Source organism: Lynx rufus, unplaced genomic scaffold (assembly GCF_022079265.1).
Source record: "Lynx rufus isolate CCGP_SWC_20201006 ecotype Redwood Valley unplaced genomic scaffold, mLynRuf1.p SCAF_22, whole genome shotgun sequence".
Lineage (NCBI taxonomy): Eukaryota > Metazoa > Chordata > Mammalia > Carnivora > Felidae > Lynx > Lynx rufus.
Window position 1 is genome coordinate 22,822,808 of NW_025814837.1, and position 18,257 is coordinate 22,841,064.

The 18,257-nt window shown below is 42.3% G+C and overlaps 1 protein-coding gene across 1 annotated transcript in view; it reads right to left on the minus strand.

Moving 5' to 3' along the window:
• Window positions 1–365: 365 nt before the first annotated feature.
• The window catches only part of MYOM1 (myomesin 1), a 166,279-nt gene continuing 148,387 nt past the window's right edge, over window positions 366–18,257 (minus strand). Inside the window, exons 32-40 of the mRNA XM_047087004.1 lie at window positions 15,469–15,582; window positions 14,689–14,776; window positions 13,264–13,302; window positions 13,069–13,174; window positions 9,662–9,825; window positions 7,423–7,459; window positions 7,152–7,174; window positions 4,326–4,381; window positions 366–1,185 (exon numbers count right to left, since the gene is read on the minus strand). Of these exons, the coding sequence (XP_046942960.1) occupies window positions 892–1,185; window positions 4,326–4,381; window positions 7,152–7,174; window positions 7,423–7,459; window positions 9,662–9,825; window positions 13,069–13,174; window positions 13,264–13,302; window positions 14,689–14,776; window positions 15,469–15,582 (921 nt within the window). The 3' untranslated portion in view covers window positions 366–891. The remainder of the gene's footprint in view (window positions 1,186–4,325; window positions 4,382–7,151; window positions 7,175–7,422; window positions 7,460–9,661; window positions 9,826–13,068; window positions 13,175–13,263; window positions 13,303–14,688; window positions 14,777–15,468; window positions 15,583–18,257) is intronic.

Sequence of the window (18,257 nt, forward strand, 5' to 3'; positions counted from 1 at the left end):
TATTTAAAAAAATGTTTTTTTTTTAACATTTATTTATCTTTGAGAGAGAGACACATACACAGTGCTAGTGGGGGAGGCACAGAGAAAGGGAGACACAGAATCCGAAGCAGGCTCCAGGCTCTGAGCTGTCAGCACAGAGCCCGAAGTGGGGCTAGAACCCACGAGATGTGAGATCATGACCTGAGCCAAAGTTGGCCGCCCAACCAACCGAGCCACCCAGGTGCTCCATGAAAGTACCACTTTAACCAAGAGGAATTTACATCAGAAGATGCGCTATAAGAAGCAATGAGAAGGATGCACCAGAGACCACTAAACTGAGCAGCCGAACAGGAAGAATAAGAGAAACACTGATGGGGAAGAGGAGAGGTGTGAGGACTGTTTATTAATACCAAGGAGGCTCCAAATCACAAGACCGCCAATAGAAATGCACGTCACTATCGTAACAACACACGAAACATACTGGTTGGCTTAACAATTCATCCCTGTCTTGACAAAAATGCTGAAGTATGATTGCAACCCATGAGAATTCACCGGGGAAAGTCTAGCCAAGTCCAAACTCTGCTCCACAACACAGTCGTCTGCTCTCTGACCATCGTTCAACGTCCCTCTGACTTTTATTCTGGCCTTTTCCTTAAAACCATTTCCTAATGTTTGTGCTACCAATGGTATTTTCTTAACACAGAATTTGCAGATAAAGAAAAACTATTAAAATGTTGTTAGTTGATGCTTTTTTACAGGAGTAAAAGATTTCACAATTTTCCCCCAAGCAGCACAAAAATAGGGAGTAGAAAGCATGAAGACTTCCTTATGCTTAACTCAAGCCATTTGCACACAAGTAACTCGAGGCAGCTCAGTGCAGCTGCCCCTGCGCACACTCTCAGCGGTCTCCCGTCACTTGGACTTCTTGTTGCCTTTCTGGGGCTGCTCAGTGGCCTTCCTTGCCTCCTCCTCTGGGATGAACACACTGATAGTGAAGTCGCTTATCTCCGAGCCATACTTGTTCTTCACAACCAGCCCGTATTTGCCGGAGTCGGCGGTGCTCACCCCACTGATGGTGAAGTAGGCCGTCTTGCCAGCCTCAAACTTGACACTGCAGTGGTCATCTGTGACCAGAGGCTTCTCGTTCTTCAGCCAGGACACCTCTGGAGTCGGGTCACCCCACACGATGCAGGTGAGATTAAGCGCCTGCAAAACAGGTTTTATCAGAGGGAAGGAAATATATTTTGTACGATAATCCAATTTCAAGTATCCTTCTGGTGGTCCAGCAGGACCCAAAGGAGGATAAATATAAAACCCATGGAATGATGGGTGGAGTTACATGGCATATGCACCTGCGTGGATTACAATTTGACTTCAGTCCTGAGTAGGTTTCTGTAGGGCCTCAGCCTTCTGGCTTTGGGAGTGCTTATCATCAGAACCACACGAAGGAGTTTGCTTCCAGGTCCCACAGGCACTCTTGCTTTCGTAAACACCTAGATATGCCTTTTGTTCTCATGTGGCATCTGGACGCTGTCTCGGTAGAGAAATCTCATTGCCGTAATTACCACCTGCTCACTTTGCATTCTGTCTGCCTCACAGAGCCCGGCAGCAGAATCCTAACAGCTGTTTCAGATAATGGGACTGATTTTCAGGTTCCACCTTCCTCATTTTATTTCTCCCCCAAAACTCCACCCAGTCTGTTGCAGTTGCAAAGGTGCTCTACCAAAATGTATTCCTATTTCCTGATATCTTATTATACTACGATCTGTGCTGAAACCCTCTTATTTTAAAAGATCAATGCTTAGGCCTGCAGTTTTACTTTACCATAGTTTTCTGTTGAAAGTTCAAGAGTAATTGTAGATTCATAAACAGTTGTAAAAAATAATAGAGAGATCCCATGTGCCCTTACGCAGTTTCCCCCAACAGTAACATTTTACAAAACGATAGTATAAGAACACAACCAGTACATTGACAGTGATGGAATCCATTGTTCTTATTCAGGTTTCCCCAGTCTGGCTTGCACTCATTGGTGTTTGTGTGTGTGTGTGGCTCTATTCAATTCTGTCACTTGTCTAGGTCCATGTATCTAGTCCCTCAGTCAAGACAGAGAACATTTCCATCACCACAAGGATCTCTCATGTTGCCCTTTATACCCACACCCACTCCCCTGTCCCCAACCTGCCAACTCCTGGCAACCACCAATCTGTTTTCCATTTCCAACACGGAATTTTCCAAAGCATTATATAAATAGCATCGTATAGTATGTAGCCATTTGAGATTGCCTTTTCTACCTGGCACAACTCCTTGCAGATTCATCCAAGTTACTGCAGATATCAGTAGTTTGTCCCTTTTTATGGGTCAATAGTGTGCCATGGTGTGTGTGCGTGTGCGTGTGTGTGTGTGGCTATAAAGGTCATCTGGGCTGTTTCCAGTTTGGGGCTATTATGACTAAAGTGGCTACTGAACATCTGTATACAGGTTTTTATTTGAGCTTAATTTTAATTTCTTTATGATATATGCTGAGGAGTACAACTACTAGCTCATATGGTAAATCCATGTTTTCCTTTTTTGAGAAATTGTCTAACTGTTTTCCTGAGTGGCTGTACAATCTTGGTTTACATTTCCACCAGCAATGTATGAGTGATCTGTATCTCTGCATCCTTATCGGTGTTTGTTGTTGTCACTGTTTTTATTTTAGCGGTTCTGATAGGTGTGTTAGGATATTTCATTGTGGTTGTAATTTGCGTTTCTCTGAATTTACTTCACATTTTAAATTCCATTCTTGCATTTTTTTTTCTTACTGAAATCCAGAAACTATAAGAAAAAGAACTAGGGCTCACAACATACAGGGAAAAGGATATTCTTCTCTAAAGAGTCTTATATGATCACTTATTATCTCTTCTATAAGAGTATTGTTTAAAAACAGGAGATTAAGAAATCAGTTTCCTTTCCATGGTTAATTAGCATTTCTTACTGAATTATTCTACAAACAAATTTCAACAAGAAAAATAGTCAAGCTATTGCCATTAAACTTACCCAAGTGGATCAGGTACATGATTTTGGAAACTGTGATTACTTAGGGGTTAAAACTTTTTTTTTTTTTTTAAGTAGGCTCCATGCCCAATGTGGGACTTAAACTCATGACTCTGAGATCAAGAATTGCATGTCTACTGACTGAGCCAGGCAGGCACGCCTTGAGGGTTAAAACTTTTAACAAAACCAAACCAAACTCTCAAGTACCTTAGGTGTCATGGAAAACTACTATCCATACTTTAGATTTATTGCCATTATAGATCACAAAGTGCTTTCATATACATTCTATCTCTTAATTCTCACTACAACCTAGTGAGCTGAATATTTTGAACCCCATTAGATGAGGAACATGAAAACCTGCAACCCTGCAGTGGTTGAGCTTAAAGTCAGCTGTGGTCACATATTCTACCCGCAAAGAAATTTAGCTGGATGAAACCTGCCTCTCACTAAAGCCTTTCTACATGCCTTGTTTTATCCCTAGTCTACCTACTGAATGTCTTCAGTGTCCTTCTGAGGTGGGAAAAGGTTTTGTGACACTACAGGTACCCCTCCCCTATGGCTGGCTTATTAAATTAGTCTTTTTTAAAATGTTTATTTTATTTTTGAGAGAGAGAGACAGAGTGTGAGCGGGGGAGGAGCAGGGAGAGAGGGAGACACAGAATCCAAAGAAGGCTCCAGGCTCTGCGCTATCTGTACAGAGCCCGATGCGGGGCTCAAACCCACAGACTGTGAGATCATGACCAGAGCTGAAGTCAGAAGCTTAACCGACAGAGCCACTCAGGCACCCCTGAAATTTGTCTCATGAAACATAGGGATGAAGAGAATGACTCCAGGTTAGAAATTATGTTCATTGCTTTTCAGAGAGATGATTACAGAGCCAGGAAATACCAGTTTAAAGTTAAATGGAAAGAAATCAGCTTTCAACTGAAATAGAGCCAACAGAAATTCGCTGAGCAGCATGTTTCCCTTCAGAGGTGAAGTATTTAACAGGACAGCCTATTTTCCACTAGGTATTAACGTTCACATCTTTCTTCATTTGTGTTTGTCATATAGTTGTGATCAAACATTTTTTGCTTTTCATGGTATGAAAGGGCACCTCTGGAAATAGACTCTGTGGTCCACATGGGCCTGTGTAAGGCGAACTTGTATCCTGATCCTTGGCCTAAAAAACAGACTTGGTTTGTGCTTTGAATCTGGCTATTCTGAAATGAACCCTAAGAAGCAGTGGTGGGGACTTGCTTAGAACAAAGTCTGGGCCACTGGAACCCATTGCTAGTGTGGAAGACGTGAGGACAGGAGTGGTGCATGCTTACCTTGCCTTCCTGGATGGTGACCACATCGGGGAGACCACCCAGCACTCGGGCACGATCTGCAAGCATAGGCATTTCTGGTTAATCACTGAAATGATGAGCGTCAGTGATCCCATTCACAAAACCACCCCAGGGAACTAACTTTCCAATTTAGCCTCCTTCTCCTTATAATTCCTTTATACCTGTTTCTAATATGTAAAATAAGAAAATGATCCAGTGATTGTGGATGTTACCCTTCCTCATACAGATACTTTGTGTGCGTGGGTGCCTCTATTTGTGCCTAAATTATCAGCTTGAGATGGATGGCTTTGTGGCATCAAGACCTGCTCTATAATTTTCACAGCTATTTTCAGCCCTGGCCCTTCTGCAGCTCAGTGGGGCTCAGCTCGAGGAGGCAGAGCAGATCTCTATGGACAGCCTCCAACTCTGCTTGGCCTCCTTTATGGGCTTCCCTATGATTAAAAAAAAAAAAAAGTTGCATAATTGGAGGCTATATGCCATGAGATCTGGAGGTTTATGCAAATTGTGGGCTTTCTTTGTGGACTTTTCTAGAGAACTTTTCTTTCTTGTCTCCTACTAGTTCTTGGTATGTAGGGCTACGATCTATGGGCATGAGTGCAAGGGCCCCAGCTGAGGGGGCGAGGTGTGGGAAGGGTGCTGAAATCCAGAGCTGACCTCTTGCCCCCCTGCCCCCACTAAGCCCTGTGCTCTGGGTGTGACTGGCCCAGCCCCAGAGAAGAACACCTTTGTATAATCTGCTCAAAGGGATACTGTTTGCCACTAAAGCAGTAGCCACCACACTCTCAATTTTAGGCCTACTTTAATTAACGTGTGACTCTAGATCCCGAAGTCAGAAGACTAAAGCTTTGAATGAGTCTTGAATCTTCACTGCTTTCTCCTGTTGATTCCATTGCACCTTGCACCACTTGTAAGTTCAACTCATCATTTGGCTCCTGCCACACCCGATGTGTGATATCAAGCAGGGCACCTGTGTGGACCCCAGTCTCCTAATCTGTGGCGTGGAGGAAGGGTTGCATTACAGCTGTGGACATGATGTCACCCAGCTCTGCTCCACAGCATCCGTGGGATTCCTCTAGGGGCCCTCTGAGGAGGGGCACTGAGTCAGGGAGCTCAGACCCCATCCCAACTCCAATGAAGCTAACTCAGCTTTTACCCATTTTGGTAAAATATCTTTCACACAGATACTGGATCTGCGTGAAAGATGGTGTTTGAATGAAGCATCCCCCAACATATAAAAGATTAAACACATGGGGCTAGAAAAGCACTAAAGTCTCTTCCAGCTCTAAACTGCTTTGATACAGAAATTTCAGAAAGAGTTCATGAACTGGAAGGAAGGTCAGGCTCCTTGCCCACCAGAGTTTGAGAATGGGGAGTAGCTACCAACTGTGGACACTGGATTTGCTTGTGCGTGTGTACAGGAGCAGGAGAGGCACACTGGGTACCAACAAGGAGTGCTCCCCTCTGGTCCACAGTGGGCCCCGGTGCCTGCCCCATTCACCACTAGCAGCAGCCACACAAACCCAGCACAAGGGCAGGAAGAGGGAACGAGCAGGAAGGAGGCGGGAAGCAGTGCAAGTCAAAGGTGAAAAGTTCCATCCTGAATGACCTGGAGCCACTAAAAGGCTGGCAGATGACCTCATTTCTCACTCCCCTACGGTTCCATTCCATTCCAGCTCAGGACTGACTCTACAATTTTAACCTTCAACCATTTTCAAATTGTTGCTTCACACACTCAGAGAGAACCTGCATGATTACAATATTTAGTCCATGACCCCTGAAATCCTAAAAGATTGGGAGTTCCAGAAATCTCCATGTGTGAGGCAAACAGCTGACAGAAGTTAGTAGTGAGCACATTTCTGGGTACACAGACTTGACAGTTTGGCATCTGTTCACTCAGACCGTGAAGTATTCAAGAAGGCCTTATTTGGCAGCTTTTATCCTACAAAGGCTCTTAGGAAAATGCAGGAGTAAATCAGTGATAGTGATTTACCTGATGCCAAATGTACAAAAATTCTTTTTTTTTATTAAAAATTTTTTTGGGGCGCCTGGGTGGCGCAGTCGGTTAAGCGTCCGACTTCAGCCAGGTCACGATCTCGCAGTCCGTGAGTTCGAGCCCCGCGTCAGGCTCTGGGCTGATGGCTCGGAGCCTGGAGCCTGTTTCCGATTCTGTGTCTCCCTCTCTCTCTGCCCCTCCCCCGTTCATGCTCTGTCTCTCTCTGTCCCAAAAATAAATAAACGTTGAAAAAAAAAATTTTTAAAAAAAAAAATTTTTTTAAGTTTATTTATTTATCTTGAAAGAGAGAGCATGAGCACGGGAGAGGCAGAGAGAGAGGGAAAGAGAGAATCCCAAGCAGGCTCCACGCTATCAGCACACAGCCTGACGTGGGCCTCGATCCCACAGACTGTGAGATAACCCAAAATCAAGAGTCAGGCACTCAACTGACTGAGCCATCCAGGCACCCCACAAAGTTTCTTATTTCTTCTGTTCTTTAATATATATAAATTTTTCTGACACATTGTGCCTGCTGCAAGTGGTTAACAACTTGCATAATTTGTGCCCAGAGATTTCTCAGGACACCTGGGTGGTTAGCTCAAGAGCTGAGTGACAGTCTTAAAATGTAACCTGAGACGTCTCTTCCTTTCACAGACATTCTTCCTCAAGAGACTAAATGAAAACACATGTAGAAGGTTAAAAAGAAAAAAGAAAGGAAAAAAAATTCATTCTTCTCCATCTGCAGTCACAATAAACAAATGAAAGTTATGTTTTGAAACTATGCCAGGAATAAATGGGAAGGGGGTTTTACTTACTTTTCTCTGCAATGGCAGCTTGTCTGTGGTTGAGAGACAGGAACAAACATGAAAACAAAGAAGAATTTTGTTTTAGTGTTACTTCAAAAGTGGCGAAACCTGGACTGCATTTCATTGCCTGGGAGACATCTTGCTGCTCAACAAGGCAGTGGGAAGTGCTGCTTTTAGGCATTTGCCAAAATAAAAGACCCTCTCTAACCCTCAGGTGGGGGAATACCTGAGCACACCATGTTCCAGAGAAATCAGTGCATGCAAATGGCAAGGGACTTACTTTAATCTCTGGAATTCAGCAAAGGCTTCATCATATGCTTTAAGAGAAAAAAAGAGAAGTTAGAATGTTCTCACCCAGAACTGAGGACACAACAGGAGTGGATTAAAATTCACAGCCTGAGGTCGGTGTGATCAGTCCGGACATGACTAAGCTGACTTTGAATAAGGCTATGCCTCCTTTACTCTGCAACTTGATGGACTTCACAGGGGAAGCAAATACTTTCTAGGGAGAAAAGATGAAGTAGTGGATTTTAGAAGCTCCCAATTCGGTTGCAAGACCATCCTTTCAAACAGAAAGGCAAAGATTCACTCTGCCAAAGATAAAATGGTAATAAAGGTGGTTAAACATCCTGAACATCAAAAAGGCTTTTCTGTTATTAAATCATCCCCCATGTACGTCACAGCTTCCTAGCTGGACAGTTAAGTGTTTCCATGTTGCATAGTCTGGCCCGTCTATCTGTGCAAAAGGGCACAGGAACTATGACACTCACAGTGTGTGCCAGCGTGGGCCCGAAGCAATGCTTCTGAGCTGGCCAGGAGCCGAGATAAAAGACAGCAGATGAGGAAATGAGAGCTACACTGTTCTAAAATCTCTTCTCCCCCCTGAGCCTGCAGAGCAAGCCGCTTGGAATGTTTCAGGTAAAAAGGCAGCTTTATTTTGAAGTCTCTCTCATCTCTTCTTTAAGCTCCTCTTTGGTCTGAGAATCATGATATTTTATGTCTAGAAAGTATTTACATAATACCAGTCCATCCCCCTGCTTTTACGGATGGGAAGAATAAGCACAAAGTCAGGCTTCAAGTCTGGGGAGGTAGGCCAGTTAGGCTACCCCTAGCTAAGCATTCAGTGCCCTTCCTTTTGCCCACACTACGCTGAGACATGGGCATCGCTGAACCAATATGCTTTGGTGAGCCGGAGAGTAAAAGAAAAAGTTTTTTAGGTTTTGGTTTTTGTTTTTAAATCCACCCCCTTCCTGTTTCCCATTTTCTGTTGTGTTTCAAAATGCGAGAGATCCCCTGTCACTGCAGTGTGTGACTCAGGCACAGTGGTGGGGGGGGGGGGGAGGTGGAGGCAACCACTCCCATTTGAATCTTTCCAGTCCAAATGAGTGGGAGATGGGGGGTAAAGATAAGGGGAGTCAGCACAAAATAACTCAAGGCAGGACTGAAAAGGCTGTGCTCTGAATTGTGAATCTACTCTCTGAGGATTAAAAACACTAAGAGTTCTGGGATATTTAGATTGCATTTGAGTACATGAAGAAGTGGAAGAAAAAGTCAGTCCACAGTCTCCTTGAAAAATGTTAGGTAGAAGCTAGACAGGAGCAGTGGAAGGAACACCCCAAGGCAGAGTCCCAAGTGCTTGAAGGAGGATGATAGAAACAGGAGCTGGAGGCAAGGATGGTGATAAGTAAGCTAAACATTAAAAGTCTGAGGGTACAATATCCTGACCCTGTGGCTTCCAAGGCCTTGGGGCTGACAGATCAAGAGCCACAGGTGCATGAGGAACACACACTCGCTTTCCTCTTCCACCTCTTTTAACCATTGAACTTGTGGTTGATAGTTGCATGTTACTTCTGGTCTGTGTTTGTCCATGTTTCTCACTACTTCCTGCTCCTCTTTCCTCTTCTCTCCAGATGCCCCCATTCTCTCAGCAGATGACCAAGAAATCTGAGGCCAGAAGGACCCAACTTTTCCAACTTTCTTCTCTTCTCCTTAATATTGATCTTTGCCAATTCACATTTACCCTCCTCTGGTTTCTGAAGAAAAGGAATCCCTTGCTCTTCCCAAAGTCAACGCCTCCGCCTCAGCCCTAGATCTCAAGCCTTCCATTCTTCAGAACACTGATATATTGGTTATTCCCCTCCACTCCCACCTTCAATCCTTCCATCTCAACTGATTTCTTAAACTCTATTAAACATGCTCAAATTTCAATCACCATAACACATTTCTTTTTCAGTGATCGTCCTTGCTCAAGTGATTGTAAATCAACCTGCCCTTCTTTGTAAGCACCTTGAAAAGGTAGTTCTTTCTCTCCATGTTTATTGTCTCCACTGTATACTTTTCACTGATACTCCAAGACCCACTGAATTCTTTCTTCTACCACCACGCTAAATTTAAACTACTTTATTAAAATCCCCAATCATCTTTCAATAGTCAAATGTAATGGCTTCTTGTCACCCTTCATTCTTTTTTAAAAGCCCTCTCCTCCTCAGGAATTTCTAACCTGCAAAATATCCATTTACCTTGTCCAGAAAGATCCACTGTCTTTTGGTGTCCAGTTTTGCCATCAAAGAGCTCCATTACATACTTCCCTTTGTCATTCGGAGTGGGCTCATTGATTTGCAGCCAGATCTGCTCCCCGGTGACCCCACTCTTAACTCTGTCTGTGTACTTAATAGCAGTCCCGCTGTTCATATCAAAGAAAACATTGTTATTGTTTGCTTTCATCCAGAGCTCATTTTTACTCTTTCTTGAAGATCTCACCATAGAGTTTTACAGGCTTTCAAACAACATGGGATCCACATATGTTCTGCTTCAGAAAAATTATGGGCCCTGCATCACAGAACTTGGATTCCAAGGCCCAGGGCGGGGGTGAGGGTAGGGGGTCTGACAGTCTGTACATTTAACTCCCAACAGCAGTGTGGGGCCCTAGCCGATTGCAACGCCAATACTTCTCAGTGGTATTAATGATCTTTGTTTTGGGTTTGCTTGGGTTTATTTGTAGGGCTAAGAGAATCTTTAAAGTGAAAAGGCCAAACTCCATGTTATATTACAGCATATTTCATGCAGATGGTCTACGGCTATAAATCAGATTTTACAAAATAATTAAAAGCAGACTTAAGGAGGTTCATCTGTGGCTGAAATCTATTGACATGTACGTGGTTACAAAGCTATTTAAAACATATGTAAATATGTACTTGGTAGGAAGGCCTAGAGTAAATGAAAAGCAGAATCTCTGCCAAAATGAATGAGGCACTTTCTCTGTCCCTGAACGTGAGTTTCTCTAGATTCTGTAGTAGGTCATGAGCAGACACATACATTGCATTCTTTACAAGAGAATGAAAGCAAATAGAACCCTTTGCTTTGTGATCTGATGGCCTAGACATGTTACTGTTATAAAGGAGGTAAGAGAGAGGTAGAGGTAGATATACTCTCAATGATGCTAAAAGAAACTTTACGAAGAGTTTGTAAACACAAGAGGAAATAAGAAAAAAAGGCACAAAACTACTTAATGATAGCAACAATTATGCATAGAGAAAAGACTGGAAGTACACCAAAAAGTTTACCCTATGGCTAGGAAAGCTAGGGAGGATATCATATTATAAACTCTTTCTGATATGTAATATGATATTATGTGTATTTTCTAAAAGAAGCAATGTATTATGTTTGTAGTTGTAATAAACAAAATGAACTTTAAAAACAGAAAAACAAAAATCACGACTAAAAATTTGCAGCTTTCAAATAAACATTCACAGCATTTTTCTTATACACTACATTCTTTAAAAGCTATTAAAAGTTAAACTGCCATAAAATGAACAGTAATGGAGCCCCTCTGCACCCACAGACTTGAGTCTGAGCAATATATATGTCTTAGACAGTTAGAAAGATAGATAGTCCTCTGGTTTGCTATAATAAATCTGTTTGAAATCTCTAATATCTGACCAATATGCATAATACCTTACATGTGTAAAGCCCTTCACGGTTTACAAAGTGCCGTAACTTTCATTCTCTCATTGGGTCCATCAGTATTATGACATAAAACAGGTATTATTGTTGCTATTTCATATGAGAGAAACCTGACATTTCAGAAAATTAAATGACTGGCCCAAGAATCAAAGGAAGATAGGAGCCAAGTCAAGACTAAAGCCCATTTCAAGGTTTTTTTTTTCCTGTTATGCCGCATATTTACATAAAGACAGTGAAGACAATGAGTCCTTGATTCCTGAATCTTTCATAGGTACCCGGGTACATAAAACAGTCATTCAGCTGACTAGACTGAATAGAGTCAGAGGTTTATGCCTTGCTAGTCTAACAGCAGTTTCCTCAAAACTGAATGCTCTCATTTTTGTGAACAAGTAATTCTTTTAAAGATGATGTAAAGACTTTTGATTGATGATTCAGTTAATTTATCTTCTCTTATTCTTCAGACTGATATATTAGGATGTCCTAGCTGTCACAGAGGAATTTCCTAGAATTTGATCTATTTTAACTTATAATTACTTTCCTAAAATGTTCTGAAAGAAATAGAACAAAGGAATGAAACCCCAGGCGTTCAAATTGGAATTTTACTCCTTCTCTTCCCACCCCCACGTCCCCCTCCCCGCTCTGTTTTTTTAAGAACTCAGGAAATGAATAAGAATACGAATAAAAACTGTGTTCTATATCACAATAAAGTCATTTTTAAAGAAAACACAAATGACTATCTTGTGGGACCTAGCTCTGGTTAAATGTTCAATCTAGACTTTTAAAGCAACATGAACACAGAGTAGTGCCAGGATGAGGGGCTCTGGAGCCAGGCTGTCTGGGCTCAGTTCTCCATCTACCACTTAGTCGTGTGGCCTCAGGCAAATCACCTCCCTGAGCCTGAGCTTCCTCATCACCGAGTGAGAATTACTTGCTTCCTAGAGTTGTGAATATTAACTGAATTCATACATGGAAAGGGCGTGGAGCAGTGACCAGCATGTTATAAACACCCACTGTAGGGAAGATAAACACTGTTGTGCGCCCCTTCCCAGGGCTGCCACAGTGACCTACTGCCCAGTGGGGCTGCTAAGGAGGTCTGCATCCAAAGAGTGGACTGAAGGGGACTGTACCCCATCAGATGTCTATGCTAGGCTGCAGTTCTCTTTCAGCTCAGGAAATTTCAAGGACGGGCAGAGGTTGAGGTCACGGCCAAAAGTATAATGGGGAACTGGTTTGACTTAGAAACCTACTTCAGCTCTTAGAATCCCAGAGGTGAACTTGAGTTCACCTATAACACCACAGAGGACCCTGGGATTAGAACAGATATGCAGGCTCAGTCTAGCTCAAACACACATTCTGAAAGTAATAGCAAATCCCCAAAGCCTTCCAGGGGTGGGTGAGAAACAAGTTAATGCCCAACTATGCCGACTGCTATTAACGCTAACAACAAACTCAGGCACTCCACTGGGTCAGGTTTCTGTGGCGAATGGCTATTCATTCAAATAACAGGAAATTTGGTGCCTCTTGGTGCATGCTGCTTCAGTTTTGTTCTAGACCATAGCAGGGGTTAGCTGCAGGTAGAGAGGGAAGAATCAGAATCTGGATCTGGATGCCCGGCAAAGCAGAGGTAGCCCAAGGTCTACCGTCTGGTGGTGGAGGTTGCATTATAGAGACGTGTATGGATTATGATAGTTCCCAAATCACAAAGACAGGTGATTTTAGCCATCACTGGCCTCTCCATGTATGTGTTGAGGGAAAGTGCTAACCTCATCCTAAGGGAATTGTGGGGGTGCTTGTATCCTACACACATCAACGTCAGACCTGAGAAGTAAGAAGGCTCCTTACATGAGAGGAACAGAGGGTTGCTGTTGCCCTCCCTCTGCCCCCCTGCCATGCACGCGTGCACCCACACACACATACATGGAGAAAGAGTTTCTACAGGGCAGTTAAGTTCCCACTTACTTACTTGTGGGACCAGTTAACTTTCAGATCATCCAGATAGTAAGTAACAAAAGAGTACAGCCGTATGCCCTCAGCTGTGCTCTGGATTTTCAGGTCTGTAGCAGACAAAGCTGAAAGAGGAAAACAGCATATTTCATACAGCTGTAAGCCTAACCAGGAGCATAATGAAGCATGTCACGGGGAGACCATTTTAACTTACCTATTGTCTTACATACTTCAGTCATTAGTTCTTTAAAGGCTGTGGATAGAGAGTCACAGACAGAACTTTAGCATAAAAATGCTCACCAAGGTCAAATCTCAAATTGTTAGTAGCATGTGTTGTCAACATTATCCTGCCTGGTGAAGGGTGTTGGCCATAAGGTGAATTTGCTGACCAAATGAGAATAAGTACTCTTTGAGGGAATAATACTTTAATTTGTATCAACTTTTAAAATGTCCCTGCTCTTATTTTGATATTTTTTCCCCCTCTAATTCTTTGTAACTATATATACATTCTAGAGAAAGCCACCGTGAGATTTCCAGGAAGGTTCTTGGCTTTAGGATTCTCTTCTTCTTAAATCCCAAGAAGTCTTAGTTTACCTAAGAGGAAGTTTTCTCATCTGTGCCATCAACTCATAATGAATTAACCATCCAGGCTCCCTGATATTTCTCAGCCTTATAATGCTTTTTGTCAATAAGCACATTTAGTCTTGCCTCCACGAGGAGCAGGAAGGTGAAATCGAAGTCAGACTCACACTGTTTGTTAGTAATACTGTTAAAGATCTTGTCCAAGAATGCACTTGGAAGTTTGGTGGTCACAGGTAGGTCTTTGTTATCATGATATATTTGTTCTTAGAAGTCTCTCAAAAATGGAAATTTCTTTCTTGCTCTGCTAATACCTGAGAGGTTTCACAGTTCACATATAAATCTTTCTTGCCACCTTTTAAGAGTGGACTATTTGGCGACATGCTTTTCATAGAATTTTTTTTTAAGTGAACATCTTTTTAAAAAGTAAACCCAATGTGGGGCTTGAACTCACAACCCTGAGAGTAAGAGTCATATGCTCCTCCGACTGAGCCAGCCAGGCGCCCCTCACAGTAGTTCTTGATCCTGGAACATTTTTTTTTTTTTTAATTTTTTTTTCAACGTTTATTTATTTTTGGGACAGAGAGAGACAGAGCATGAACGGGCGAGGGGCAGAGAGAGAGGGAGACACAGAATCGGAAACAGGCTCCAGGTTCTGAGCCATCAGCCCAGAGCCTGACGCGGGGCTCGAACTCACGGACCGCGAGATCGTGACCTGGCTGAAGTCGGACGCTTAACCGACTGCGCCACCCAGGCGCCCCAGATCCTGGAACATTTTTTATACGGTTGAAACAAAAATGATGCTTTATATTGAAAATGGAACCCTAGGGGACTATGGACTACAAATTCTCTGAACGCCTAAAGTACACTTTTGATATCCATGAAGACTAAACGTGAAGCATTTTTGAATAAAACAGTCGTTCACTCTGCTAGAGTTTCAATTAAAACAAAACCTGTGGACAAACACAGCAGGACTTCAGTTGTCACTCAGCCTTACTCACCAGTCTGGTAACCTGTACACAGAACACACAAAATGGACCCCCCCAGTTGGTGGACTGACCTTCATCCACAAGCTTCAGTCTGCTCTTATCTTTTCCTCTGTCGTCTTTCAGGATAACTTCATAAATCCCAGCATCTTTCTTGGAAAACTAAGGGAGGGATGGATACACCACACTGCAGCTTCCAGCAGCCTCAGAGTACCGTGTTTGCACTCTTAAGGTCCTCTGGTTTATAGAACTGCCATCAAATCACACATTAAACAAGCATCTGGCTATGTGAGCAATGAGGAGTTCACAGATGAACGTGTCCATCATCATTTCACCAGCTAGCGGTCCTGATTTTTCACCCTCTAAGGCTATGAAGTCCTTATTCTTTACTTTTCCTTCATATTAAAAACTAATGATCACATATATTTGAAAGATATGGCCTTTTAGACAAAAAAGGAGGTAAAACCCTATACTTACATGAATACTATGCCTGATGTCTCTGTACTTTGAGGGAACAAGTTACCATGAGGCTTAAGAGCAAACCAAGAAGAATCTACTTAATTGCCTTGCCCCTCACCCATCTATGAAAAGAAGTAGCTTAGAGAGGCCAGAGTTGTGGTGTCTAGCCAATATTGGTTGGATAGCTGACAAATCCATGCATTATCAAAAAGTGAGAGTTTTTGTGTCCCTATGGTTTGTTTATTTTTGGGGTGATGTCAGGGCAGGGATCTTTGGAGCAACTAGAAGTAAGGTAACAAATGCCTGGAGTCAAGGAATACAGAATCTTATCTCTTTTTTAGAAGAATGTAGGGTACAGAACTAATAAATTACATTTCACATTTATAGTCACCTACCTCTGTTATAAGCAGTGTACATATGCCATCCTTAAAGTCATGCTTTTCATCCACTGATATCTCTCTTTCATCTTTGTACCACACAATATGAGTCTCCTTCTTAATATTTGCCACCTGGAAGAAAAGCCATAATTATACTTCTTGAAGTAAGGGAATGCTGCTCTTACAAAACTAGTTTCTAATGTAGCATTGGATAGAAGAAATGCATGAAACTAGAAGACATAGATTTCTTTTTTTTCAAAAATTTTTAATGTTTATTTATTTTTGAGAGAGAGAAAAAGAGAAAGAGAGAGAGCAAGCGAGCATGAGTAGGGGAGGGGCAAAGAGAGGGGGAGACATAGAATCTGAAGCAGGCTCCAGACTCTGAACTGTCAAAACAGAGCCTGACACGGGGCTCGAGCCCATGAGCCTTGAGACCATGTCCTGAGCCAAAGTCAAACACTTAACTGACTGAGCCACCCAGGCACTCCAGAAGGCATAGATAGCGGAAGGGATCAATTGAAAGCAATTTTAATTGGTAAAGAGTTTAGAATAAAATGGATACAAATGAATAAACCTAAATCAATAGCACCTATTTCTAGCAGTAAAAATTGACTTTAAGATTGTCTGGTGGACAGAAAAGAATAGATATGTACGTGTTAACATGTATACTTAAATAAAATAAATAATAAATATCTGAGAACCATAGAAGACACATCCCATCACATCAAAATATAGCCTGTGTCACAAAAACAAATGGCTTTATCAAAAGAACAGAATGAGTAAGCCCCAATGTATATCTAAATATTTTTGAAAAGATGACTGAAGCTTTGCAAAGAAGTGTGGAAGGGAAGTATGTTTGTGAAAACATTTTTTAATTAAAATGTTTTTAGTTTTGTTGAGATACAATTGACATACAATGTGTAAGTTTAAGGTATATAGCATATTGATTTGATGTATGTATATATTGTGAATTGATCCTCATAGTAAGTTTAGTTAAAAACCATCAAGTATGGTTTAGTAAATTAATTGCTTAGCAATTTTGAGGAAACTCATTTAAATCCTATATCCATACATCATAACATCATAAGTTTCAAACTCGTACAGTTAAAGGGATCTTGACCTTTATCTACAATGTTTAAATTTTCTACAAAGAAGACTATATTCTTGTATTTCTTGTGTAATTAATATTGTGTCAAAAGTAAAGACTTCAGGGGCGCCTGGGTGGCTTGGTCGTTTAAGCGTCCCACTTTGGCTCAGGTCATGATCTTGCAGTCCGTGAGTTCGAGCCCCATGTTGGGCTCTGTGCTGACAGCTCAGAGCCTGGAGCCTGTTTCAGATTCTGTGTCTCCCTCTCTCTCTGCCCCTCCCCTGTTCATGCTCTGTCTCTGTCTCAAAAATAAATAAACGTTAAAAAAAAAGTAAAGACTTCATACAAATCAAGAGAACAATCCTTAAGACCCCACCGAACAACTGAAGAAATGCACACACAAGTCCCCAAAGAGGAAATATAACTATATAACAAACTATATGACAAACAGATGAAGAAAATGGTGGCGTGGATTCCTGCAGGAGAGGAGGGCCCAGCTCTGCCTTGCAGGCATGCTGGGGTTCTTGTCCTATATTCTTTTGAGTAGACTAGTTCCAAATGGGGTCCATGATAGTCTCATGAGTCTGAATGTTTAGTTACACATACTCCATTAACTATAATGAATATATAAATTGCTAAATGCACCTAAACTGCTCTAATAATGAAACAAAGAGCTATGGGAAGACAGAGGAACGTTCATTCTACCTGCACAGAGAAGGAAAAGGTCTTACAGAAAAGATGACTAAGCTGGGACTAGAGAAAGGATTTTGTCGGAGAAGCTGAAACAGCATAAGGAACAGGCACTGGAACAGCATAAGTACATAATGTATGAATATCTAGATTCTATTTTTAGGCTTCCATGGTTGTTCAGAATCTGGGCAAGGGGCTGATTCTCCTGAGGAAAGCCATCAGAACAGGACACCGGAGCTCACATCCCAAAAGGCTAGTACAACAGGTGGGTAGTACAGAAAGAAGCAGGATAGATGTGTGGGCCCCTGGGAAAGGGTGGTTTGCGGGGTGGGCAGTTGTGGAGGAGAAAGCGAGCCAGGGGCTGTATGGCAGTGGACAGCCAGGAGGAGAGAGAGGGTTTTGGCTGCTGCCTGAGAAACTGTTTTTAGGAAGCTTTTCCATTTCCATTGAGACTAAAGCCTAGAATTTAATTTTCAGACACCTTTCTGGGAGACTGATGTTTCTGTAATTTTCATCAGACTTAGAAGAGACGGGGGCGCTTGGGTTCTGGCTTTGCTAGTGCCAAATGCCAGATCCATGCTTCTACTTGGAGCCACTGTCTGCTGTCATGACCTGTACACTCCGACCTCATCCAGCAGTTCCCTGTCCAAAACATTTTGGTGACTCACTCGGCTGAACATACCATGTGCTGAGGTATAAAATGATTAAGGGTGTGATATAGCCTTTTTTCCCCTAAATCTTTCCCAAGGCCTAATGAGAGCTGTACACTCTTCATCAAACCTCTCCCCTCCTGGCAGCATGCTGGTTCCAGAACCAGCCTCTGAGCTAGCCAACACTCAAAGGAATTGTTGCACCAGTCACAGAATATAGATACGAAATTGCTAAATTTCCAGGGAAGGACAGTGTATCTAGAATGATCGTGGAATAGATCTACTAGTTAGAATGCACATTTGGCCTGAAACAAAGACCATGTGAGATTCTTCTGAGATTAATAATTTTTAAAGAGTTGGGAGTGGGGAGGGAAGAATGA